Source organism: Hyperoodon ampullatus (assembly GCF_949752795.1).
Source record: "Hyperoodon ampullatus genome assembly, chromosome: 4".
Taxonomy (NCBI): domain Eukaryota; kingdom Metazoa; phylum Chordata; class Mammalia; order Artiodactyla; family Ziphiidae; genus Hyperoodon; species Hyperoodon ampullatus.
In genome coordinates, this window is record NC_136917.1 from 176,109,556 (window position 1) to 176,136,586 (window position 27,031).

The window sequence follows — 27,031 nt, forward strand, 5'->3', positions numbered from 1 at the left end:
GGAGGCGGTTCCCTCGAGCATGATCCATTCTTGCACCAAGAAGGTCATGGAAGGACTGTGATGGAGGGGAAGAACGCGCCCGACATTCTTGTTTTTCTGGACTTATCGCCCGCCCCCGCTCGCGCATCTCAGCATCCCTGCGCCCCGCTTCCCAGGAGCACACGAAGCCCCCGCTCCGCCACCTGACAGCGCCCGCCGCTTCCCGGCTCGGCCTACAGGTGCGTGGCCAAGCCCAAATGGCTCTTGCTCTCCATGGTGGGCGGCTAGCGTGTCCCTCTCGGCCAGTTGACGCCACCGCTTCCGTCTGGACACCGACTGAGCCGCAGCGCACCCCGCGCAGGGAAGCCCAGCTTTATTCAGGGCGCTCCCGCCGCCTTCCAGCCTCTCAGGATTTTGAGCTCCTGATCCAATCACGCTGACTCGTTTCATCCTCCTCCCCTACTTGGTTTGTGGAAGGGCCGGGCACCAAGGAAGCGCCTGACACTTCCTTCCTTGGACACGAATCCATTATTCAGCGCTTTGGCTCTGTATCTGACCCGCTGTTATTCTCCAGCTGTATTGTCCTCAGTCCCTTTTCTCTTCTAACCACCAGAGCATATGCTGGAGAGTTCTTTAAACTCTTCAAAGAGATTAAGATACTCTGACTTGACACACACACAGATTCTTCTTCTACAAACCTCAACAATGTGGCTTTTTTCATGACTTCATGAATTGAAGTGTTTTCTAGTTTTTTCCTCATGAAGCATTCACATCACTCGTTGACTAATCCTTTCTACAATTTTCCACAGCTTTTTGATCTCTAGTTTCTGAAACCCATTTTTTTCTATCTCCCATCTCTGCCTCTTTTTTTGTTCTCTAGAAAGCTACAAAATTAGTAACTATAATTTTGCAACCCAATTTATAAGTTTTCCAGTACAGAGTGTACAGGGAAACTTCAGCAAGAAACTTCACAGCGACTCCAGCTGGCCTCGGCTTCCCTCTCCTGACAGTGTCATGGGTTCCACCAACCCTTGATGGAGTCCAGCCTCGATTGCCACAGCCAACACCATCTGTGGGGCCCAGAAGTGCTCCGTTCTGCTTTCTGTTTAGTTCCAGGGGTAGGAAATGATTCATTCAAGGGAAGAAGCATTTACTGAATCTACCCTAGTGTTTAAATATTACTATGTGTAATCCTCACACCAGCACCTCGTGGCAAGGTATCAAGGTCCACATTTTATTAATGAGAAAACTATGCTGGTCTAAGGTCAAAGAGGCGAGAAGAGATTGTAGCCCAGGTCTGTCTGTACTTTTCCTGCATCATCTCAGCGGTGGCAAGGCTGACTCTTAAAAGGGAGATTAATTTAGGAAACGAAGATTGAAACAAAAAAATCATCCCCCCTAATGTATACCCCTATATATGTACAAATGAGTCTAGGATTCATCAGAGACTGGCCTGGTGCTTTTGCAACTAGGCAGCCTCAGTCACCTCAGCCCTGACGGCTAAGAAACTGAGACTCTGAGAGGCTAGTGGGAGTGCACACATGGGCCATGGCACCTGTGCTGTGCTCTAGGGCAGGGCTTATTTAGCCTGCAGTCCTGGCCACAGACAGTTGCCATCTATTTTGGGGTGGGGGTGTTACCTGGAGTCCTGACACCACCTTACAAAGGCGTACAGCAACACTGGCGACCACCTTCTGACAAGAGAAAAAGGCAGATTGTTTCCTGCCCCTGGTACTGCTGACCCAGTCATTTAAAGTATTGATGTGCATGCCACTATCTCCTCGCCTATCTTGGGATTCAGTTCCCTCCTAACCAGGTCTGTTCTAAGCTTTCCATTTATATAGTGCTTCTGGGTGGAGGAGAGGAGAAATGAACTGAAAGACAACACTTCCCTAATATTGGGCCAGCCTTTCCTTTGGTCTAATTTCTCTAATTGGAAAATGCCTCTTATTATCCTTAGAATTTTTCTAAACGTTGGCTCTAAACATAGGGTGCTAGCACTCCTAATACTTTTCAGTCCACCCTCTTGTTCATCTGTCTTTGGCACATAGTAGGCCCTCAATAAACATGTTAAATGAATGGATGACCCAGTAGGTTATGTGCCCTTGTTCTGTCCTTTGTACACTTGTGCGCATGTGCACACAATCTTGTGTTATCTACCGTACCAGCTTCCCCTCGGAAGACACTTTGGCTCGTAAAGTGTGTTTCTTTTCTTATCAGGACCACTCCGGGATTTGTACTGGAGACTTTTCCTTTTTCAGTCACTTTCCCCCTGACAGCCTGGCGTGGAATTCCAGGCACAGGCTGACGGAGCCCTGCTCTCCCCTTCCTTTCCAACCAATACTCTTGCCAGAATTCAGATGAAAGCGAATGACCTTCCAGTTTTGTTTTTCACTCTGGCTTCTTACTGAGTAGCTGTCAATTTCCTGAACATAGGATGTTTAGTATAATAAACTACCAAACATCTACACTAGCGTTGGTCCATAGAACTTCCAATGAAGGAATTGTTCTTTATCAGCCAACCAAATGTGGCTACTAAGCACCTGAAATGGATCAAGGGGACTGGGGAACGGAATTTTAAATTTTAAGTAATTTTAATGAACTTAAATGTAAACAGCCATGCTGCTATGGCTGTTGCTATGGACAGTGCAGGTCTCAATATTTTACTGTATATCTTACCTTTCTGCTTCTTTTGATACATATTAGAAATTACCTATATCTCTCTGGGCAGTATTCTATTTTATTTATTTATTTTTTTTTTAAGATTTTTTTTTTTTTAAGATTTTTTGATGTGGACCATTTTTAAAGTCTTTATTGAATTTGTTACAATGTTGCTTCTGTTTTATGTTTTGGTTTTTTGGCTGCGGGCCACGTGGGATCCTAGCTCCCTGACCAGGGATCGAACCCACAACCCCTGCAATGGAAGGCGAAGTTTTAACCACTGGACCGCCAGGGAAGTCCCTCTGTTTTCTTTTAATCTTGACTCACATTTTTTTTTACTTCTCTGGTTCGTCAATTCCCCTAACACACGTGGGTTCATTGAGAAACCCTGAACACATATTTTATAAAACATTTCCAGTATGAAATATTCTGCCCGGTGGTTCCATACCTAGCGGAATTCCACAGGAACTTACATTTCCAGACTACCCACTCCCCAGTGGTTTTCTTAGTCTCAGAATGTTCATGAAAATAGTTTGAAGGTTTGTTTTTGGCTCAGAAGTCGCAGACAGACATAAGGAAACCACCCCCATCCATTATTCCTTTGCAACGATCAGCCCTCCTGTTACCCTCCCTTGCTTCAGGGGTACCTGTGCTAGCTCTGAATTCCCTGTCCTAACACTTCAATGCTGCTCAAATGCCCAGGTTAACACTCCCACCTAGTTTACTAAATGCCCTGGTGTCTACTTCCTCATTATACCCACTGGCTGGGATGAAGCGGTCTGAAGCTGTCAGCAGTCTTTCCGCCAGTTATTTGCTCCTGAAAACTACCTCCTTCATATTTGTTAGACCACATGATTCCATGCAGGTCGTTTTCAACGTGTGGTCCCTGGACATGTTAGGAATGCAAATTCTCAGGCCCAATCCCAGAACCTACTGAGTCACAAGTTCTGGGGCAGGGTCGGGAATTCTTTAACGAGGTGATGTTGATGCACTGAAGTCTGAGAACCACTACATTAGGATTGCAAAATGGTGATCTTGAAATTCTATCATTCCTTATTCATCTGCGGAATTCCTCTGTAAAGTTCCCTGATCAACTAGGTTATCGTGAATTGCAATTTGTAGAAAAAAGGCAGGATAATCATTTCATCATTTTCCTGTAATTGTCCATTTTCAGTGTCAGGGTTAGTGCCCTAGTTACTTTCAAGAGTGACCAATTGTATTTCTTGTTCGGTTATTTTGGCTTTCTAAAACTATCATTATGAATTCAGTTTTTAATATATTCCATCTGTTTCAATCAGATATGGCCATTGTTGTTTGGATTGGTAAACATCCAAAAGCTTACCATCATACTTTCTCTGCAAAGCTGTGGGAAACAGGGACTGAGACACTGTGGTGGGAATGCAGAATGTCACAGCCCTTTTGAAGAGAACTTACCAGCATCTAACAAAACGACAAGTGCATTTGCCCTCTGACCCAGCAACCCTATTTCTAGAAATCCACTTCTAAGAAACTGGCTAAGAAAATGACTTCACAGTTACTCACTGTGGCATCAACACAACTGTCCTGCCAGGGGACAAGGTACGCTCATGCAGTGGAGGAGGACTCGGCCGTAGGACGAGTGATTAGGAAGGACCTCCAGGATATGCAGGCAAGGGGCAGGGCCGTCTGTCTAACACAACAGAAATACATACTTGCTTTGTTTTCTTAGGACACCGACTAGAAAGAAAAACAACAGTGGGTCCTGCGGAGGAGAGAGAGGGGAGCATGAGGGATAGTTACGGAGCTGAGCTCTGAACACAACAGGCTGTGAAATCATGTCAATGCTTTACATAGTTACAAACTTTAAATTTTTAAAGGCAATCCCTAAACTAGAAAAACAGAATCTGAAATGAATGAACTCAATTGCTTCGGACTGGATTCTACAGAAGCCGACCCTGAGACAAGAACTTGGAAGGTGGCCCCAAGCAGCATCTGCATGGAGGTGGAAAAGGAAGAAACCCATCTGCACCCACATCAGTTTCATTTAGTATTCGGTCGTTTAAATACTTCAGGACACACGTTCACATATTAAACCATTTGCTTCCTAAGAACTAGGAGGAAACGTTTGTTTTCTTCATTTGCTGTCAGGCACCAAAATGCATTTTCACTTAAACATACATTGCAGCAAAATTTCTGCATTTTGATGCAACAGAATAAAAAGATAGTCACGTTTTATATTTCAGGTCAACAAATATGCCTCAGGTCAAACAGTATGATTTTAAAGGAACTTGGAAATAAACGCAAGTTTATAACTTATGTTTCATCTAAGAATTGCACCCAGTTTTATTATTTCTCAAGAATGAAGCAGGGACAAAGGCAAGCTGAACACTTCCTGGCTGTTGATTACTGGCAAGCTGCTGGCCTCTGGTAGGAATCTCTGTCAAGTGGCATCCTCAGTCACTCGAGACAGTTTAAGAAGGCAGTTACAATATGAACACGTGCATGAGCTACTGTACATAATTACAAGAGCTGGTAAACTCCGGTCTCCTCAGTAGGAGCGGATGGCTGGGGGGACAGTGGCGCAGTCAGCCTCGTTCAAAGTTCTGTCGATTACGGGTCTGTATTCCAGGGAGACCTAAAAAAGAAGAGTCGGTGATGAGTTAGTGCACAAGAACGTACAAACAACCCTCTTGTATGTTTTTGGAAAATTAACCATAAAAGCAGATTTGCAGACAAACAGGAACTTAAAAACAAAGGTATTCACCGGAACATTTTTCAATAACAAACTCGGGACTGACTATGTAAATCCATGTATGGAATACAGCAATTAAAATAACACTGTACCAAATTCTCAATGCTTTAAAACTTAAACTGAAAATGCTCAAAAAGTAGGTGAACCCCTGTATGTACTGTTATCCTTTATCCATAAATTATGTTTGTATTTGCAGTTTTTCCTACTTCTAAGTGAACGATTTTATATACATACGAAACTTGAAATATTTCAAAATGATAATAAAAGATCTCCCTGATTGGTGAGCTTATAAATGTTAATTTTCTTCTTATACTTTCTACACTTTCTAAAATGAGCATGTATTTCTTTTACAAGCATAAAAAAACCCAAACACTACAAAATTAGGCTTGTATTATGAGGATCGTCTGACTATACACTGTCAGAAAAGAGCCTACATGAAGAACTATGAAAATTGCTGTCTGCCTGTAGTAAACAATCCCACTAGGCATTCTAGAAGTATGAGGACACAGCATAACTTCTGTAAATCCAGATAGACAATTAAGACTATTCCTTAGGGAGCTCTGAAAAGCTTACGCTTTACATCTTAATTATTTCTGAGTCTTAATGCCGAGCAGAAAGGCCAAATGGGTGAGTTATGCTTTGCTGGGGTAAGACCGACGGGGCCCCGCTGCTCTCTCAGCTGGTGGTTTCCGGGACCCTGCCAGCCCCCTGCCCCTCCCAACTTGTTCCCTGCCGGGGGAAGCTAAGGGCTGAACAGCATCCCCTGGGCTTCCCTGAGGCTGCGTCCAGGTGGTCCAGTCAAAGGGACGGGAGGGGAGGGGAGGGGAGGGGTGTCTTCCCGCCCCACCCCCATCCTTGCCTGCAGCTCTCTGTGGGCTCAGAACCTCCATCTCCCCCCCTACAGCAGGCCTCTGGCGCTGGCCCACCCCTGCCCAGCACCAGCGCAGTGGGGGCGGCCCTTATGGACCACCCGCCCACGCGGGGTTCTGCTTCCAGGCAGAAGCCTGACTGCGTCTTTTCAGTGGTGTCTCCAATCTGTCCACAGTCCATTTAAACCCATGCTGCTTCTCCCAGTTCACCAAATGCTGACCAGCGTAACACGAGCGATAGCCCACGCGCCATCGCAAACATGAGCAGACCCCGCTCCCGCGTACCTTCCCAGTCCTGATGTCCACGGAGGAGAGCGTGTGCTTCCTCCAGTGCTCCTCAAACGGCTTCCTGTGCTGCCCCTGGATGGGCTTGGAGTAATCGTACTCGTCAACCCGCTCCTGAGGCCACAGAAAGGAAGTTTATTTCGGACAGTGCCGTCAACAAACATTCTACACAGCAAAACCAGAAAACGTGGCAAAACACAGCAAACTCATTAAAAAGATACACGAGACTAGTCTGACATTAATTCCCCGGATCCCACTCAACAAGGAGGTCTCCACCGGCAAAGCGCACCTCGTGTAGAGCCAGGACCTTCCCGGTCCAAGCACGTCTCCTCTACAATCCCCACTGAAACCACGTGTGCAGATCTGACCTGGAAGAGCGCACGGCCAAGAACACGCGCCACTGAGCACCACGCGCAAAGGAGGGCCACGAGACTCGGGATCCCTCGGCCAGTGGCCAGTCCTCTAGACGCACCCATGGGCCCTCACTGATGAACTGTCAGTCCTCTGGACGTAGAGATGAGCCCCTCACTCTGCGCTGGCCCAGCCTAGGGCCCCCTCCCCTTTATTCATCCCATCTCCACCACAGCAGTCTGACAAGGTCAGGCCCCAAGCAGCACAGCTGGGCAGCAGGCTGCAGCACAGTGGGACCCAGAGCTCCACTTCCGCATTTTCTCTCTACAACTAGCAGATGGGTGTTGGAATTAAACTGATCTTTTATGCACTTAAAAATTTATCAAATACTTTTCCTGTCTTTTTGCTCTGTACTCTTGCAGAGTTCGACTTTTTCTTTCAGCCTTTTCTATTTAAATGTTCTAATTTTAGCAATTATATTAATTTTTCAAAAATTTTTAAAGAGAAGCTGAATGCTGCTAAGGAATATCTTGCACGTGGTAACAGATAAGACACACAAAAGCCTCTTCAAATAAAACCCAAAACATCCAACTACTTGGCAGTTTCTGCTGAGTGAGGCCAGGCCTCTTGCCTGGGGCAATGGGGCAGGGAACACTCCCTCACGTGCCCCCCAGGGTGAGCGGGCTCTGCCTGCACATGTGCAGTGACGTCTCAGCCGCAGAACCAACCACGGGCTCTGGGAGAGGCTTCTGTCCTTGGTGCACAGGACGAATGCGCTCACCAACCTCCTCCTCTAACCAAGCACTCAGCAACTGGAATCCAGCTCCAATCAGTGTCTCGTGGTGGATCAAAATCCAGTTCTTCTTGCTCAGCCTCTAGCTGAGCCACCCAAACACTGTCCCGGACCAAAGCCTCTGTGTCCACCACGGGAAAGCAGCTCAGCTCCTGCTAATGTGCTCCATCCTTAACTTGACCGCCCCCCAAACAACCCCTTCCGTGAAAATCTCAACTACCACATGCCGAGTACTCTTTTCTGCAGAATCTGATAAGTGAGCTCTGCATAAACCCAGTTCATGAAAACAACGGTGATCCAAGATGAGGCTCTATAACCCTTTCCCAAACCAGAGGTGGGTCTGAAACAATGAGTTACTCATCATTTCAAGTCAGTAAGAGAGCACTTCCAGGCAACAGAACCCGCTGCACGCTAACCTTTGCCCTAATGAGGCTGAGAGATGCAGCAGCAGATACTGATCCAAAGCCAGAAAAAGGTCAAACTAGTACTGAACATGGTGAGAACAAAGGTACGAAGGTTATCAGAAGAGAAACAGCATTCTTCTCAACTGACTTGTGGGAAATGCAGAGAAAGCGCAGAGAAGTGAATGCAGAGAGTGCAGGGTCAGGGCTGAGCAGCGCAGCGGGGAGGGCAGCGGGGAGGACAGCAGTGCACGGCGGTGGTGGTGGGGGGCGGGGGCTGGACATGGAGGTGCACCTTGAAATCCTCCCTGGCATGAGCACCGCGAGACTCCTTCCGGGCCTCTGCTCCGTAAATGGTCTGCAGGGCACAAAGCATCAGGTTCTGCAGCTCCAGGGTCTCCACCAGGTCAGTGTTCCAGACCATTCCTGGGCACACAAGGCAGCCGTCAAAGACAACAGGATCCAGCCAGTGTCCACTCAGCAAGGACGAGTTACGTCAGTGCTAAACGGGTCGGGCTGTGCCCCGAAGCAGCCCGCCCTGCAGACATCCAGCAACAACCGTACGCAGGGGCCCGAGGAACCACTCACCCCTGTCAAACGTCTTCAGATGCTTTAGATCGCCATAGAGCTTATTGATCTTCTCACAGCCTTCCTGTAACACGCTTCCCACACGGAACACTGCGGCATGACTTTGCATCGACTGTAATACAAAATATTTGTAAGCTTTTAATCCATGTGGAAAAGCCACGCCAAGAACTGTTAAACCTTTAGGTTTTTCTCCTTATGCATTTCATTTTTTGTAAAATATTTATGTAAATAGAAAAACCAGGAAATTCAGACTGTGAGTTTATTACTCTGAATTTTAAAACGAAGTTTGTTTGTTTGTGAGAACTTAAAAAACCTACTCTTTAAGCAACTTCCCAATGTACAATACAGCAACGTTCACTATAGTCGCTATGTGGTACGCTCCATCCCCAGGGCTTGTTTTCATCTGGAGACGTGTACCGTTAGATACCCTTTCTTCTCCATGCTTCTGTTCCTTCCCTCCTGCGCCTTTCCTTACCATCCCATGAGGCCTCCCCGAAGCCCAGTCTCGTTTGAAGACAGAACCACAGAACCACAGTCCTATGAGAATGGCCATATTCACCTTTTCCCTTTTGGTGGTGTCTGTGTAGATGGCCCAGTGGAACCCTTTCAGGATGCAACTAAAGCAAGGGGCTTCTTTCCAGAAAATGCGCCCACACAGAAATTCTCACAAATAATTTCAAGTGGATAAAGGTCTCATTCGTGGACCAGGAATCCTGGTATTAAAACAATTTGATTGATTCCTAGCTGTTTTATTTACTTCTTTATTTTATTTATCTACAGTAGTCAACTAGAATTTTTTTTTTTTTTTTTTTTTTGCGGTACGCGGGCCTCTCACTGTCGTGGCCTCTCCCGTTGGGAAGCACAGGCTCCAGACGCGCAGGCTCAGCGGCCATGGCTCACAGGCCCAGCCGCTGTGTGGCATGTGGGATCTTCCTGGGCCGGGGCACGAGCCCATGTCCCCTGCATCGGCAGGAGGACTCTCAACCACTGCGCCACCAGGGAAGCCCAACTAGTATTTTTAATTGACCTAAACCTGTGTTACCTCACGCAGTAGCCACTAACCACGTGTACCTACACTTAAACTGAAATTAAATAAAATTAACTTAGACTGGCCTCATATCCCATGCTCCACTATCACGTCAGAAATACAGACCGTTCCATCGGACGTGCTGATGCAGGTGACGACGGCTTCTGCACGCCATCCACACTCCCCCTCCTGATCTCATTCAGGGGCATCAAGGGGCCCAGTTTAAAGACATTTCCCAGAGCTGCCGTAAGTAGGTGTGATGATGGGATTATTCCTCAGCAAGGAGACGTGCTGGGCTTGGGAAGCTCCCAGCTGGGAACCGAGCTTCTCGGACCTTCCACTGTCCCTCCTCCTTCAGGCTGGGACGGAAGACCAGGGCCAGAGACGGTCTGAGGAGGGAAGCTGCACCAAACACCTAGCACGTTTGCGAGAAGGCCGAGTCCTGATGTTGCAGAGCTGCTGTGTCTGCCCTGGGCTGCCCTCTCCAGCCTTCAGCGTGGAAAGCACACCCTTTTATCTTACTCAGGCCTGAGCACGTCTCCGTGACTCAGCAACCCCAGTGCAGGGCTACCAACGCAGCTGGCCTGCTCATCCAGAGCGTGTCCAGGCTCCTACCTTCTGCATGTTCAGCCGTAGTTCCGATGTTCTTATGCTTCCATTGGCAAATCTCAATTTGTCAAGATTCATGACAGATTCTTCCCCAGCATTTGGTTTAATCATGGGAACTTTATCTCCTTTAAAAAAGACAAAAAAAACAAAAAACCCCACCAAATGTGTATTATACCCTTTCAGGGAGTTTGGAAAATGCATGCATAACCTGAGCTAATATTCCACCTGGACCACTCTACCCCTGAGGAAGCATCTATTGACTTGGGGGCCAAAGAGTAAAAACAAAATTTCTGGCAAAAAGTTGGTGTCCAATAAGTAATCTTTGAATGAACAAAACAGAAACCCTCTCTTAAGGTCAAAAATTAGATTTATGCAAACAAACCTTGCACTGCTACTCTGTGAAGGAAAAACACTCCATCCTCCATAGCTGTTCTCATTTGGCCCAACCCCGTTCTGGTTCTCAGACCTGGTGGGGGTCGGGGTGGAGGTGGAGGGTGCCTGGCTGGAGGTATTTAACAGCCTCCTGCTGACCCTGGCCCTGCACCCTCTTACATAAACCTCAAGACCTTCTGTTCTTGCCTTTCTAAAAAGATAAACGCGTTGAGGGTTTTTAAGCTGTTTGAGGATGACATGTTTTTAAATATATTTTCTGTAGAAGGTAACACACGCAGGTGTGAAATACAGAAGACAAAGGTCTGCAGCCACTCTCTCTCCAAGGCGAGACCTGCCCAAGCTCTACTAGGCAGGCGATTTTGCTAGCTTTTGTTTTTAATGCTTTAAAATACGATCATTCCGTAAAACGGAGTTTTATCCTTAGGTGCACCGTTCTACAAATTTTAACACACGCATAGACTCCTGTAACTATCATGATCAGACTATAGAATTTAAGCATTTTAACATTTAAAATAGTCCTACTTTGGGGAAAGTAGTGGGGCAAACACTTTTCCTCTCCTTTTGTCTTTAAAAACTAAAGCGTAATGAAGGTGTGATACCACTTTTAGTGCAGTTTGCTGGTTTTGACAAGCAGAGCTGCGTCAGCCCCACCGCAAGTGGACCCAGGCCCTGGTGACCACCCACCGTCTCCTGCCCCAGCTTCCATTCTCCAGATGCCACACAAAAAAATCACACATATGTGGTCTCCTGCGTCTGGATCACACAGCCTGACAAAGATCCACCCGTGCTGCACATGTGTGGGCAGTCTGTTCCTTCTTAATGCTGAGTTCCAAAGGTTTTAAACGCGCGCACTGATCCTTCAGATAGAAAAGTATTCTCAAAAAACGCCCTTTTTCTCGCTGTCAAAGAAAGGGAACCTCAAATTTTCTGCTTTGCTCTGAGAGGTTGCTCCTGGGCTCTGGCTACAGCAAAACGAGCACTAGAGTCGTTGTGAGACTAGCACATGTATCTTTTCCTCGGCAAGTGATTTTAAGTCACCACAAAAGAAAATCACTGATGGAAATCCATTCTCTCACTGAGGGGAGACAGCCGTGACCCATCTTCTGTTTTGTTTGCATTAACTTCTCCCTTTCTCCCTTAACAGATTTAGTTATAGTTTGTTTTTAGTATTTTATTAATTTTCTCTAAGTACCAAAAAATTATACATTCATTTATACCTGCCATTTAAAACATTTCCTTGGAGATAATTCATACCAGACAAGTAGTATGTGACAAACCCCTATTAAATAACACTTTCCCAACAGTGATTTTTCTGAGAACATAACGACTGCAAAAAAAACTGACTGAAGTTACTCTTCTAACTGCCCCCCCCATCCTGTGTCTAGCCTCAGGTCTCTCACCATAAAAATCTCTGACTTTGTTTCCTCGCTTCCAGGGAGAGAAAACCGGACCCCCGCTACATGACCGCGACGCAAAGCGGCCTGAAACAGCCAGACCACCGGAAGGAGCACGCACCGGGCCTGCAGGACTCCGCGATGCTCCGCGCGCATGCCCGGCCGAAGACAACCAGGTCCAGGAGCGAGTTCGCCCCCAGCCGGTTGGCGCCGTGCACTGAGGCGCAGGCAGCCTCCCCACACGCATACAGGCCGGGCACGACTTGGTCCTGGCCGTCCACGTGCTTCAGAACCTGGGGAAGAAGACTGAGATTACAGAGGGCGGTCTGCTCAGCCCCCCTTCCCTACAGCAGGGGGTCGGAAAAAGGTCAAAACTGGACCTACACCACCTACAGGGAACCCCCGCAGACACTGCGCAGCCCCCTTCCCTGGCCCCCGTGCCGAGGTCAAAGGACCCCAGTCCCACTCCTCACACCCAGCTGCACCTCACCCACCTCCCGACGTGCCCCTGCACACCCGCTCCGACGGCGGGCTCACAGCAGCGGAGCACGGCGGGTGGAGGGCCTTAAACGGGGAGGTGGGGGACTGGAGTCTAAGTCACTCTTCCAGCAGTTCCAGCCACCTGCCTGGGGAGGACTAAAACCAGGCGACTAAAAAGGTCTTTGTGAGCTGCAAACCATCCAAAGGTTTTAACTGTAAAGAACACACAAGTTACACTTGGTAACATACACCCATGTAGGAAAAACTGCAAATGACCTCATGTCCGTGACTGTTTACTAAGAAGGGATGAATCAATTATCAACGGTTACTTGAGGCGTGAACGCAGACACCGCAGTCAAGCCAAGGCCCCTGCCCTGCCTACCAGACTGCCCAGGACTTCTGAGGGAGGCCCTGTGCAAGGGGCCTGCTGTGGCACGGGCTCGGCACCATCACCTGCCCTTTGTAGTTGGTGGGGATGCCACCCATGTTGTAGTGCACGGTAGGAAGCACGGGGATCGGCTCCTTGGTGACGTCCACACCCGCGAAGATCATGGCTGTCTCCGAGATGCCAGGCAGGCGCATAGCCAGCTGTTCAGGGGGGAGGTGGTGCAGCTGCAGGTACACGTGATCCTTCTCAGGGCCACAGCCTCTGGTGAAAAAGGACATCACGCTGTAAGGTCGAGAACAGCAATCCAGAAACCGTGAGGTCACAAAATCCTTGCAGCACATGAGGTTCCGGTTCCACATGCTTTGATCCTGGAGAAAATGTTCCCTTCATTAAGGCCACCTTTTCATGGCGTCTCTTCTCAGCACCCACCACGTGCCAGGGTAGACACCAAGTGCTGGGATGCAGCCACGAACACGACGGAAGCCCTGCCCTCACCGGGCTCCCATCTGAGGGTCGGGAGGTGACAATTTGCCACACTCTCCTTGGTGATGCATTACAGGGGTCTTCCACGCCACATGCTCCAAAGAACCACCTGACGTCTCCTTTCTTGTGTGCAAACGTGACGCCTCACCCCCAGATACTTAACCAGTGTCACCACAGCGGCACGAAGTCAGGCACCGAGGCCTCACGCTGCTTCACTGAGGAACAAACAACCCGCCCACCTTGAGGGCCCCAAGCACCGGGGAGTTCAAGCAGCATACCAGCTGAAGCTCACACACTGAACTCAGGACAGGGATGTGTCTTCTCCCCCATACTGTCTGCTTCTGTCACACACTCACTCACACACACAAACCACCTGAGATGGACTTGCAGCTCACTGGCTAAGCTTCTCAAATGGAGAGATCCTAAACTGACAGAGAGCAGTCAGAGGTGACTGCACACAGGCCTCCGGGATGGGTGGGGTGCTGACACTCACACAGAAGCCCCCCAGCCCGCGCTGAAATGCAGACACAAATCACAGCCACCAGAGGCGCGGGGCGTGCAGACATGCTCGGACCCCTCTGGGGACACGCACACAGACCTTCCTTCACGGATCTCCAGGGTCATGGAGCGGGATACGACGTCCCTGGATGCCAGGTCCTTCGCGACAGGAGCGTAGCGCTCCATGAACCTCTCGCCTTGGCTGTTGACAAGGATGCCTCCCTCTCCACGGCACCCCTCCGTGATGAGACAGCCAGCGCCGTATATGCCTGCAAACAACGAACTGATTAAACACGTATAACCTAAGGACCGCTGGGCCTACATCTCAAATGCAAATGTTTTTCCCAAGACACTTTGGGAGGAGACAGAAAAGGTGTGCAAAGAGCACCACACTCACGAGCGTAAGAGAGGAAAAGTTAAGGCACGGCACAACGGCGCGGTATGAAAAAAAGCAATGACCAAGCTGCAGAGGAGAAAGGTCGGCTGCGTGGACAACGCAGCTCTGCTCAATACTCCAATTACAACTGTGCTTTAAACTCTCAACATGACCAAGTTTATGTTAAATATCTCGGTTTTAATTGTTACTAAAACCTTATCAGGTGTTAATTGCTGAATGCCCTTTTGCACCATGAAACTGTGTTGGCCCCTGTAGGTACAGAAACCAGCTTGGAAATTTGGCATATCAAGTAACCAAACAAAACGGCAATGATCACTACAGCCGATGCTTAGGTCGCACCTGCTGTGTACAACTCTAAGTCTCACCACGACCCTGTGGGATGGTCCCCCTCTTCCGAGACAAGCCCACCAATATGATGCTGGGAGACGCAGAGCCCAAACCCGAATCTGGCGGGGAGAGGGCAGCTGCACCCTGATCTCAACTGTCCCCCTACGTAATGAGGACAAGGATGCCCAGCACTGGGTGCTACACGTCCATCAGCGTAGTTTGAAGGCTATCACTTTTATTAGTGCACCAAAGGGTTACCTTGCCTTTAAGACAAGATGCAAATTCCTGTATCTCATCTTTCAGTTTTCCTAGTTTCAGTGGCCATGTCTTCTGGTGGTTTATTTCTCATACGTTGAAAAGGAAGCAAAAGAAATGGAGCTCTAACTATAAAAGGAATTCAGAAGTCTCAGACATTTTATTGGTTAAAAATAGTAGTAAGACTACGACCTAATACTTTTTTTTACTACTCATCCCTGCCAGGGTCAGAAAGAACATACTGACAGAGCAAAGAGAAAAAACAGGCCCTGTTCTTTAGTACAGTGGCAGCTCCTCAGCTGACAGATCAGTAAACAACCCAGAAACAAAGTTCAGGATGGGATTCACCAACCCCCCTCCCAGGCCCCCTCCCACGTTCGCGCACTCATCACCCTCACTTGTGGACATCTCAGGGCCCCGCCTGCCGTGCTCTGTCACTATGGCAGCCTGCCATGTGTCTGTGCCACTTCTCCACTCAAATGCATTCCCTCTGGCTCTACTGACTGAGGCCCTACCATGTGCTGGGCGCTGCGAAGACAGCGGTAAATGAGACAGACCTGCCCCCGCTTCCCGGGGGGAGCCGACACCCTAGTTGAGGAGAGGGACACCGAACAATCACTGCTTCACGTCTGGCTAAGTGCACCGAGACAAGGCGTGGAAGTAAGACGCTGGCCTCCACTGCCTTGGGGGACATAGGGAAGAATCTCCTGGGGAAGTCACGAGTTAGGATGTGAGATATGAGAAAGCAGGTGCACATAACTGCAGAGGAGCCTTCCCACAGGTCCCGAGCACCTGAAAGGCACAAAGAGCCTGATGCCATCCTACCTGTGGGGTGGAACTGAACAAACTCCAGGTCCTGGCAGGGAAGGCCTGCCCTGGTGATCATGGCAGTGCCGTCCCCGGTGCTGGTGTGGGCAGATGTGCAGCTGAAGTAGGTGCGCCCGTAGCCTCTGGAAAACAGACAGGCCGGCAGAGAGGTGACTGCACAAGCGTCCCATCAGGACCTCCTTTCTAATGGACTGCAGTGGACCAAGCAGCCCAGGCAGCACCTCTGTGGATGCATGTCCACACGCTGCCTTGGGCAACCGGGACGGTAGCCTGGGGGGCAGAGAAGGCGCTCTCGCTTGTACCTTAGGGCACTTCTGTGCTATGTAACTGATTTCCCTGATAAAAATGTATAAAATAATAAAATCTAAAAACATTTATGGACGCACTTCTTAAAACAGTTAAAATAACAGACAGTATATAAGATGGAATTTACTTATTTTCCTCATGTGAACAAACAGCACTCTTCTACCCCAGAAATCAGCATAAACACAGCATCCCTCAAAGCAAAGGAGACGCTACTCCAGACAGCATCAGACTCTCCAGGCCTCAGTCTCCTCAAGGGTCCTCCCAGCTATGAACCGCTGACACTTTCTTGCCACCGTGAGGCAGGTGCTGGTGTCGCCCCTCAGGCCCACAAAGCTACCCCTTGCCGGGTGAAGTCACAGCCTGCGCCTCAGCCATTACCCCACGACACCCCTATTCTCATTAGAATAAATAAGTTCAGCTTGCCTGCGGAGAATGTGAACACGACTAAGCCAGACTCTTACCCAGTAGCTACAACAGTGTTCTTTGCTCTGATGCGGTGGATGGACCCGTCTTCTATGCACAGAGCAATAACGCCTCGACACTCCCCGTTCTCCATCAGGAGATCCAAGGCAAAATACTCCACAAAATAGCTGGTATCATATCGCAGAGACTGAAAAGGAAAGAAAAACAACCAGATAAAGGGATCCTGCATTTGCAATTGCACTGTTAAAGCTAACAGATTAGAGACCTTGATCTGGTGTGGGGCACAGGGGTCAGGCGGACCCGAGCGGAACACTGGGTTGGAAAAGGGGCCACAGACTTCGACCCATGGATGGCAGTGCTGATGCATCATGTGACAACTCAGCTGTACAAACAACGCACCCCAGAAGAGGATGCCGTATGTGGGACACATCTCTCGGCTGTACACAACCCCGAGAGGCGCCAGAGAGGCAACACTAACCTCCCCTCAGAGCTGCTGTGAGAGCTGCGCCCGTGGACCTCGGGGTCCCGACTCAGACCAGGGTGTACTGCGTGGCGTCTGCTGCCATATGCCCACTTAGTCCAAGTAAAACGAAACGCTCCGCACATTTGTAATGATTATCAATTTAATTTTTTAGAACAGATACTTTCAAATTAACAACTATCAAGTTACTCTGCTGCTCAAAAAGCGATCCCTGGGCGGACAGGCTGACACGCTGACCTGTCCCCAGGGTGGCCCAGCCGCGTCCCACCACCCTGTGCACCCAGGGCACCTCACCCTTCCATACAAAGTGTGCAGCAGCGAGTGGCCAGTGCGGTCGGCCACGCAGCAGCACCGATGGGCCTGCCCGCCTTTCCCAAACTTGAGGCTCTGGCCACCAAAGGCACGCTGGTAGATCTTCCCATCTTCCGTTCTGCTAAACGGCATGCCGTAATTCTCCAGCTGAGAAACAGAAAAACACCTGGACCTTAACGGGTTCAAGATGCTCATGGCTAACTCACACTAGAACCTCAACACAAATCGGCAAGCCCAGAACGAACACATTCTATGGAGAGCTCAGCAGCAGAAGAGGGGCGCGTTCCCGCTAGGGCAGCACGCCGCCGACCTGCCGGCTGACCACGCCCACCACAAGCCCTCCCGCCTCGGCCAGCTGGCGGGGCGTTACCTCCACCACGGAGGCTGGGGCGTGCTCTGTCATGTAGTGGATGGCATCCTGGTCCCCCAGCCAGTCGGAGCCCTTCACAGTGTCGTAGAAGTGCCACCTCCAGTTGTCCTCCTCCATGTTCCCCAGGGCGGCGTTGATCCCTCCCTGAAACACCAGCGGCCCCGTGAGCTGCAGCAGGCTCACCTCCCCACCGCCTCCTGCCCGGAACCAGACTCGGAGAAAGCCAGCTACTCGTGGGAGAGGGTCAGTGAGGGATCTCACCGTCCGGCAGCCTCCGAAGTGCATCTCCTCCCCCTGCGACCTAGACACAGGGCCCAGTTATGGAACCCCCCAGCCTCAGGCGCGGCACCCATGAGAGGGGCACAGAGCCCAACCCCTTGGGGCGTTATCTGGAGGGTCGGCGAGGTTCCTCAGACGAGGTTTCTTCCTTACCAAGCCTGGCATGTAAAAGGGATTCAAATCTAATAGCTTCATGACAAACGTTCCCAACGATATTGGAATGCAGGCGTTAAAGGCAGAAGCGCTTCCTGCCGAGGGCTCAGAGCCCCAGCCCCCACCCCCCACCCCCCCAGTCTGCCCCTCAGTCACAGAAATCGCAGTACAGGGACAAACATTAACACCTGTCCACCCCCCCAAATTACAACTGCACATCTCTTCAGATAATCTTTCTCACAAGGCACGCTCGCTAACTTCCCTTTCTCCCAGTTGTTACTCAGTCGTAACTTCTGAGTCAGCACTCTCACTGGAATTTCTTCTCCAGTTGTTGCTGCTGTGCCTCAGTTTCCCATGTTATGTTTGGCTACCACTAAACGAGTCACTAGCACAGAGCCAGGAACCCTGGACAGACAGGCACGAGTCCCCACAATCCTTCCTTCCTCCCTCCCTCCTCCATCCCCTCCAGTCCTAAACCCAAACACAATCCTGATTAAAAATGTTAAGTACCAGGGCAGCAGAATGTAGAAAGCTGGTTTAAAATAATGCAAAAACGAAATGCCTTCCAAAGGGGTTATAGAAATGTATATCCTCACCAGCAATGTAAAAAAATGTGTTTCCCCATAACCTTGCCAACAGAGTTTTATCAAACTTGGAGTTTTGCTAATCCAGTAAGTAAAAAATAGTATCTCAATAAATAAACAAATAATACAAAACCACGTGGCCCAGTGCAGGCAAAAATGCTGTTATCCTTCCCCCAATTAAACTTTCTTTTCTCGAGAACCAGCATTCAAGTTAAGCTACCCTTTTCTCATTCTTTTTATTGTATTACTATTGCACTACCTGAAAACTGTATTTTTTGCAATACCATTCAAAATGATCTGCTTATATCTATTCTTCCTTTTAGGCAATGAATTATCCAAGGATATTTATTACTTATTCTTCTGTTTAAAAAGCACAGTTTTCGAACGAAGTGTCTAGGCAGTTTAGTGCGTAAAGAATGTGGCTGGACCCTGAATACAGCTGTTCCAGATGTAACGGTGATGGAAGCTCTTATTGCTTCACAGAAAGTCACCACATCCTCTGTTGTCTCAATGGGGAAATGTGTTCAAAAACCAGAAAAGACGGTCAAATGTGATTGTAGAATACTACCTGCAAACCAGCTGGGCACTACCTACAGTGTGCCTAGAGTGAAAAAACAAAATAATAAAGTCACATAATTTTCCACCTTACTTTTTCTTCTTCCCTAAATTCAGAGCATTAAAGGCCATTGTTTTCTGTGCTGCAGCTTCACACCATCGTCAGAGCTCGTCACCACCACTCGGTCTGCCCTGAGGTTCCGGCAGATACAGAGCGAGCCCACAACAAACTTGTTCACATCGGGTAAGTGCAGTGAAGGAGCTCACACCATGATGGAGGCGGGCATGACCGGAGCAGAAACAGGAGTGACAACAAGGCTCCGGGCAGTGGGACGGGGGCAGGGTGGGCAGAGACCTCCTGGCGAGGGAGTGCCAAGAGCAGAGGGAGCCCAATGGAGGGTGGCCCACTGCAGGAGGCTGCTGTGGTGGAGCGCCGGGCTGTGCGGTGCCTCGCAAGCACCAAAAGGACGCAGAGAGCCCCTTCTCATACCTGGGCTGCGACAGTGTGTGACCTGGTGGGAAAGAGCTTTGTGACGCAGGCCGTGTTAAACCCTGCTTCAGAAAGGCCAAATGCAGCTCGCAGGCCTGCCCCTCCGGCGCCGACCACCACTGCATCGAATTCATGATCCACTACTGGGTACTGCATAGAAATCTGGAAAAGAAAAATCCCCGTCCATCACTGGTTCAACTAGGCCAGACACTGAGGCTGTGGTTACGGTGAGAGAGAGTGATTGCCACGCCCGGAGGGCCTCCGTCCTGCGCTGGGGCTGCACACCGGGTACAATACAGCAGTCACAGCCCACGTGGTGGGCTCACCCTCGAACTGAAAGGGGACGGCCAACAGCTCGCATCAACAGCAGGGCACCTACCCCACGGAGCTGGGGCACCACCATTAGTTGGAAGGTCGAAGACTCAAAGTAGGGGACCACAGGTGCAGAGGAAAGCAACATCGCAAATCCAAATACCAGTTCTAACTACGGTGTTTCTTTGCAATTGTCATTTTTACTTATGTTTTTACATTTATACCCATATACATATACAAATCTAAGCTTACAATGTAGTATAGATCATGATTTGAAGCTTCTCATGAAAACACTGCAATGTTGCTTCATTTAGATAAGGACAGTCCACTCGCCTGAGTGACCATCCAGGAACCAAGGACACAAGTCTATTCCAGGTCCAAATTGTACTTACGACTGAGAAAGTGCCAACAAGCATTCAGTAACTATTGTGAGCTTGAGATAGAAACTTAGAAGCAAATTTCAGTTTCTTCAACAGAGAGCAGAAGGGCCCCGTAAACACAAAAGAGCCCAAGTTGCTACACGGTCCTCAGCTGAGGAGGGTGTCCGTCACCATCCATTCCAGTAAATAGTGTTCATCTGACATTTGTATTTCATTATTTTTTTACTTAAAGTTTAATCTGGCTTATAGATATGTAAGAGCTACAAACAAAACAATGTTAATATCTGTGCTTATATTTGTACTATAATTATTATTACACTACAAATAATGAGCATGAATGAACATTTTTTAGGTAAAACCTGTGTCACTCAAATACATTAAAACCTGGTATAGAACCCTACTCCGTTAAGTCAAAAAAATCACTTATAAAAAGGTCATGAACTTACTGCATCTGAAACTTTAGCGGATGACCTCTTACTGCCATCAACGGTGAAGTGAAAACCGCGGGCTGCTGTCTGCAACGCTGCTGGCCGCTGCGGAAACACAGACGGAGCACTCAGTGTCCTCACGGAACAGGGGACTTGTAATTAAAACTTCCCTTCTAAGTCGACAACCTTCTTATGTACCCAGGTGCTCCCTTTTTTAAATTAATTTATTTATTTTTGGCTGCACTGCTGCGCGCGGGCTTTCTCTAGTTGCAGCGAGCAGGGGCTACTCTTCGTTGCGGTGCGCGGGCTTCTCACTGTGGTGGCTTCTCTTGTTGCGGAGCACGGGCTCTAAGCGTGCAGGCTTCAGCAGTTGTGGTTCGCAGGCTCTAGGGTGCAGGCTCAGTAGTTGAGGTGCACGGGCTTAGTTGTTCCACGGCACGTGGGCTCTTCCCAGACCAGGGATCGAACCCGTGTCCCCTGTTTTGGCAGGCGGATTCTTAACCACTGTGCCATCAGGGAAGCCCGCTGGTGCTCCCTTTCACCCAGAAGGCTTACCTGGAACCCTCCACTTAACCTTGAAGGATAAGGCAAGGGCTAAGGACCCAGGGCAGGCCCAGGAGGCGAGGATTGGCACTCCAGCAAAGGCCCTTCTAGGTGAAGTTTGTCTCCAGACAGGACACTGACTCAGGAAATGACAAAAGGCACACTTTCACATTAATTTCTTAATTCATGGTACTTCATGGAGAATGGAGAAGACATCTGTGTTGCCTAGGTAGCAGTTTCCAGGATCCACCCCAGCCCTCTTCAGACTGGAGCTCCCCTATGAGGCTGTGCGGGTCACAGGCAGCGCGTTGGGAGCAGGTGCTCCAGAGCAGGCTGTCACTGGGTGTGGTGACATCCCTTCCCTGACGACGAGAAGATTCGGGCCCAGAGATGCTCCGGGTCCTGCCTCATCACTCTCCACACCTGCGCTAGATTCAGCCACACCCCTTTACCTGTCACACTCCACGTGCCGTTCCCTCTGCTAGGACACCTGTCCCTGGCCAACCTCTACAACTACAAGCCTCGGCTCAAATGTCCCATCCTACAACCATTTACCCAAGAAAATGGTATTAATGAAATCACAGCCCAGCATGAGAGGCAACCTTCTCCATAGGCTAGCAACGGTCAGCAATTTAGGGAATAAGTTTTTCCATTCTGCTGACTGCATTTTACTAGACCACTGATAAAACAGTCTTAGAAATATTTTAAAGAACAGTTTTGGGAAATAAGTACATTCAACGATGACAAAAGGGATGCCTTCAAGTATTCTGCAATTGGAAGAGATGTTTCAATTCTGTGGGGAAAAGAAATTACGCTATGGGACAAACGAGTGGGGATTACAGGGAGGAGAATTGCCAAATACAAAATGAACTCCAACTGAGCTGTTTGAAACTGGACAGACTTCGCTATAAGTGAGGGACTCAGGCCGGAGCTGGATGACCTGACAGACTACTTGCGAGGCGCGTCAGAGATGGCTCCCTCTAACCCTGAGGCTGAGTGGTAGCTGACACAAACACTGAGTGTACTTTAATAGCTCCAATTAAAAAGCAGTTTCCTGGGTTTTTAAGTAGATCTGAACTGGTAAGAGTCATACTCTTGAATTCTCCATTTGCAATGTTAAGTACGTTTGTTTTTACTGACAAAACCACTCTTTCAGATATGAACTAAAAAAACAAATATTTTTCAGCTGTATTATAATTTTTAAATGGTAAAATCATATTTTAACAAAAAACTAAGAATTGAAACAATTCTAATACAAACGTTCTTGAAAATTTCATAAAGAATAATATAAATACAGCTAATAGTACCAATAAGAACAGTACATTTTGTGATGCCAAATTAAAGTTAAAATAGAAACCGTGAGATTCCCTAAATATTTATTTCTTCTTTCTAGGATGTTCACACACACACACACCCCTCACGCACACGGTTAGCTTAAAAAGCAGTAGCTGCCGTAATGAAATCCTTAACAAATTATCCTATTATCTCTCTGTGGGAAAGAGTAACATTATTTTTTGTGTCTAAATCCAATCTGGGGAGTGATTTTAGAATTTGGAGAGTCCAATTTTAATCCAATTTCTGTCTTTAGATAAAATTTGTATTATGTCACTTATTAATCTAACGTTTTCTGAAGAGAAATTACCAAACATTTCCCACGAGGGTAACGAAAAAGAATGCAGAAATCTACCCAAGGTAGAATTAAAAGAACACAGAGCTCTTAACAGCATAAAAGTACAGGTGACTGAATTAGGAGGCAAAGGAGAGAAAAAGTGAGAAGGGTAGAGATGCTGATGCCCTCCATCCAGCACAGTGGTGCCGGGGGCTGTCCTCACTAACAAAATACACCTGTGAATCATGAACAAGAAACCAATTTGTAAGCACAAGCTACACAATTACAAAAGTAGACAATAAAGGATCTGAAGTGGTTGCATAATTATATTGGGAGAACTGAGGATGTGGTTAGTAGGATGGTTTAAGTGAACTAAATCCTCATTTACCAGCAAAAATCAATGTCTAAACTGGACAAAAATGCACCTGCATATCAGCTAGAGAAATGGAGGTAAACAGCAAGGGCCAATACCAAAAACAATTCAAAACTGATTCCACTGGGGAAAAGGTCTGGGGAAGGAGGTGGTCTTATTCCTTTTCACTTATAAGGGCTTCTGTCCTGACTTTTTTTTTTTTCCAACTATGTGTAATTATTTTCACTAAAAATTTAAAGGTTTTTAAAACAGGGATGTTTAAAATACCATTCACATGATTACCAAGGGCAGGCTGTGAGCTGTGGGCCTGGCACGGAGGAGCGCCACACAAAGCTTTCACAGGTTACCTCACTGAATCCTCATTAACCCCACAGAGAAACCGAGTCTCTCCAGGATGCAGGAGCTCTGGACTGGGTCTGGCTGGCTGGCTCCAAATTCTGTACTGTCCCCACCATCTAGGGACCCTTGGGAAAAATCTCTGGGATTCCAAACTAAGATGAATATCCAGGTTGTATGCCAAAACTGAGCCACAACTTTTCAAGTGAACCAGGAAAAACATGACACAGAATGCAGAACTGAAAACCAGTGGCATTATAATTATCCCAAGAAACAAAACATTACGACAGTGGCCTAAATAATGTAAACCTAGATACACCATTAAAACATACTCAGAATGATACATTCAAAGAGAAGAAGTTGACTTATTCTAGAACAATATCTTGTTGAAAATTGGAAAATCTCATCTGAAGTGAGAAGTGAAGCAACTATTTAAAGTTCTTGGTTTTACTTTCCCTTTGGATTTAACTATCAATACTTTGGAACAGTTTGTAAATTCTGTCAGTGCACTGGGACAACGGAAAAGGAAACAAAGGCAAAATAGGTCTGATAATTTTGTAACTTGAAAGCAGCTGTAAATATGACTTGGAAACACCACAGAATTGAACAAAACGAGATAAAGAAACATTTTGTGGCCTTTATTCCAGTTATCCTCATCCAGGACGCTTTAGGGACACTCCTTGGCTGCAGATCATGAATCCCTTTCTTTCTTTGTTCTGCTAATTTGACGCTTTTGTTCTTGCTAATCTGAAACTCCAACACACGGCTTGTGGACAGATTAACTTCCATAGACGGAAATAATTTCCAAAGCTATCTACATCAGAATAAAAACCTTTAGAAACCCAAGACCATCTTCGGCAGACCTAACCTGTGGTTCAACTTTGCTAACTCGACATTGCCATCATGTTCACAACCAGCTGAAAACGGGACCGTGATGAAGATTCAAGGAGACAGTGGAGCACAGTGCTGGCAGCCAACAGCGGGTTCAACCGAGATCACTTCCAATCAAGCCAATAGGAAAGGAGAGGTTTATGCTCCAACTTGTGGTGCGCCGAACTTTACTCTTACTTTCAGCTAAAAGCTCACAGCTGAATTCCTTCCAGCCCAGCTTGTGTAAAGGACAGCAATATTTTCATAAAATGGCGAAGCGCGAGTGGAAGGTGAAGGGTGTCTGCAGGATGGAACAAGGAACTCCCGGCTCCAGTCTGCTCTGAAGACAGACGTGCAGCTCTTCCCCCGTCACCAGCACATACCACATCTGTCATCTCACCTGACGATAGGGGCCCACTCAGAAGTTTGCTCAAGCTTCGTTGACTAAAACTACCGCACTGACCATGGACTTCATTTCCTGCTTGTGGACCCCCTGCTACAGCTGCTTCTTAGAGCCCAAGATTTGGGGGCTGGGGGAACCTCTGCTCAGAAAGAACCAGCAACACATGAAAGCATTTACAATGCTTTCTGGTGTTGGTAGGTTGTCCGACTAAACCGCCTCACATTTAACATTAACTTTTAATTCCTGTATTTTAAAAAGAAAAAAAATGTGGGTATAATTACAGGCATAAATCAAGTCAACAATGTTTCAACATTGTTGAAAGCCTTGGTTCCCACTGGGACCTTTACTTTGTAATTAAATTACTAACTAGGAGGCTCGAGGAGTTCATGTAAAAGAACCAAATAACTAAACCCTCCAAATTCAGTGCTTCCAATAAAACCCCCCAAAATCGACTCTGAAGGCCTCACCGTCAGGAGTGCAGGGGACACGGTCCAGCAGCCAGGCCTCGGGAAAGCACATCCCGGACCGACCTGAGTGGGGCTAGCGGGACTCCGCAGGGAACGCCCAGGAGGACACCCGCCCCGCGTCCGCCCCAGTGGCTTTGCGGTCAGTGCTTAGAGGTCACCGCACAACCCCCAGAAGCAAGGCCGAGCCTAGTGCCGGGGCTCCGCTCGGACCCCACCCGCCCGGGTCCACCGCGATCAGGCCGCCCCGGGCCCGTCCCGCCGTGTGACCTTGGGCAGCCGCGTCCTGGAGCGCGCGCCCGGAGCTGAGCGGGCTGCCTCGGCCGTCGCCCCGGGCTCCTGACCGGGTCCTGGGAGAGGAGGGGTCCCGGGCGGCCCGCAGCGTAGTGACCTTCACCGCGCCGCAACCCGCCCGGCTGGGACAGAGTCCGGCGGGCCCTCCCCAGCCCGTCCCACCTCGGGGTCGGGGGCGCGGGACCCAGCGTCCGCCCTGCCCCACAAGCAGCGCCAACTCACCGCCCAGGTCAGCGCTAGGCGCCGGGCGCGCAACAGCCGCGACACAACTCCAATCCCCGACATGTCTGCCCTCCGCCACCGTCCCGCCAGTCCCTCGCGCAGACTGCGCCTGCGCACGTCGCCGCGCCCGGGGCCGACGGTGGTGGGGCGGAACGCCGCGCCTGCGCACATCGCAGCGCCGGGGTCGACGGCGCAACGCGGCGCCTGCGCAGAGGGACGAGCGGACGGCGGTGCTCAGAGCACAGGGGCCGTGACCTCCCGGCCGGAGGTAGGTTGGGGTCTGGGGTCGGGGGTCTTCACGGGCTCGCCTGATTTCTCCTCCCGTCCAGACGGTGTTCTCTTTTTCTCGAGTTTACGGCAGTTTTGTGAGATGAACCGGTGCTCGCAGGTAACGTGGTGTTCGCCTCGCTTTCTCTCCGGGACACAGAGGGAGTTCCCGACGTTTAGGGGTCCCGCGGGTCCGTTCCGGGTTCCGCTGCTTTATTAGGACTGCGCGTTCCGGGAGGCGGACCCTGTAGGTTACCGGGGGGTGGGGGCGTGGACCCTCCAGTTCATGAGGTCTTGGGGGCGCGAACTCCGTAATATAGTTTACGGTGTCGGGGTGGGGGGCGCAGACCTTGTAATTTATGGGACCGGGAGGGCACGAACCCTGTGGGGTGGGGCTGGGGGCGATGGACCCTGTCGTTTACGGCAGCGGTCCCCAGCCTTTTTGGCACCAGGGACCGGTTTCGTGGAAGATTATTTTTCCACGGGGTGGGGGGAGGGGATGGTTCAGGCAGTAATGCGAGCGATGGGGTGGGGGGGATGAGAAGCGGCAGGTGAAGCTTCGTTCACTCTCCCGCCGCTCACCTCCTCCTGTGCGGCCCGGTTCCTAACAAGCCGCGGACCAGTATCGGTCCACGGCCCGGGGATTGGTGCTCCCTGCTTTACCGGGTTGGGGGGAAGGGAATGCTGCTCCCAGACCTCCCCTATGAGGGTTACGAGCTTCACGACTTCAGATCTCTTTTTATTCTGTACTCGCCACAAGCTCCTTAAGTACTGAGGCTTTTTGTGTGTATGTCATTGCTTTGTTGCCAGTTAGAATTTTATATCTTTAGGTGTTGAACA

At 49.0% G+C, this 27,031-nt stretch overlaps 1 protein-coding gene across 3 annotated transcripts; it reads right to left on the reverse strand.

The window, feature by feature from the left end:
• Positions 1-4,932: 4,932 nt before the first annotated feature.
• Positions 4,933-25,987, reverse strand: SDHA (succinate dehydrogenase complex flavoprotein subunit A; the record flags this gene model as incomplete). 3 transcript variants are annotated; one of them, XM_079702924.1, is made up of 15 exons in its annotated part: positions 4,933-5,254; positions 6,526-6,639; positions 8,366-8,496; positions 8,659-8,770; positions 10,301-10,419; positions 12,203-12,374; positions 13,015-13,210; positions 14,031-14,199; positions 15,735-15,859; positions 16,505-16,653; positions 17,242-17,406; positions 17,630-17,773; positions 19,691-19,852; positions 20,829-20,915; positions 25,925-25,987. In XM_079702924.1, 15 exons carry the CDS (start codon positions 25,985-25,987, stop codon positions 5,168-5,170), a joined length of 1,995 nt encoding a protein of 664 aa, XP_079559050.1. In that variant the 3' UTR covers positions 4,933-5,167. The 3 variants fall into 3 exon arrangements, with proteins under 3 accessions (XP_079559050.1, XP_079559051.1, XP_079559052.1); XM_079702925.1 differs by lacking the exon at positions 17,630-17,773; XM_079702926.1 differs by lacking the exons at positions 8,366-8,496; positions 8,659-8,770.
• Positions 25,988-27,031: the final 1,044 nt, after the last annotated feature.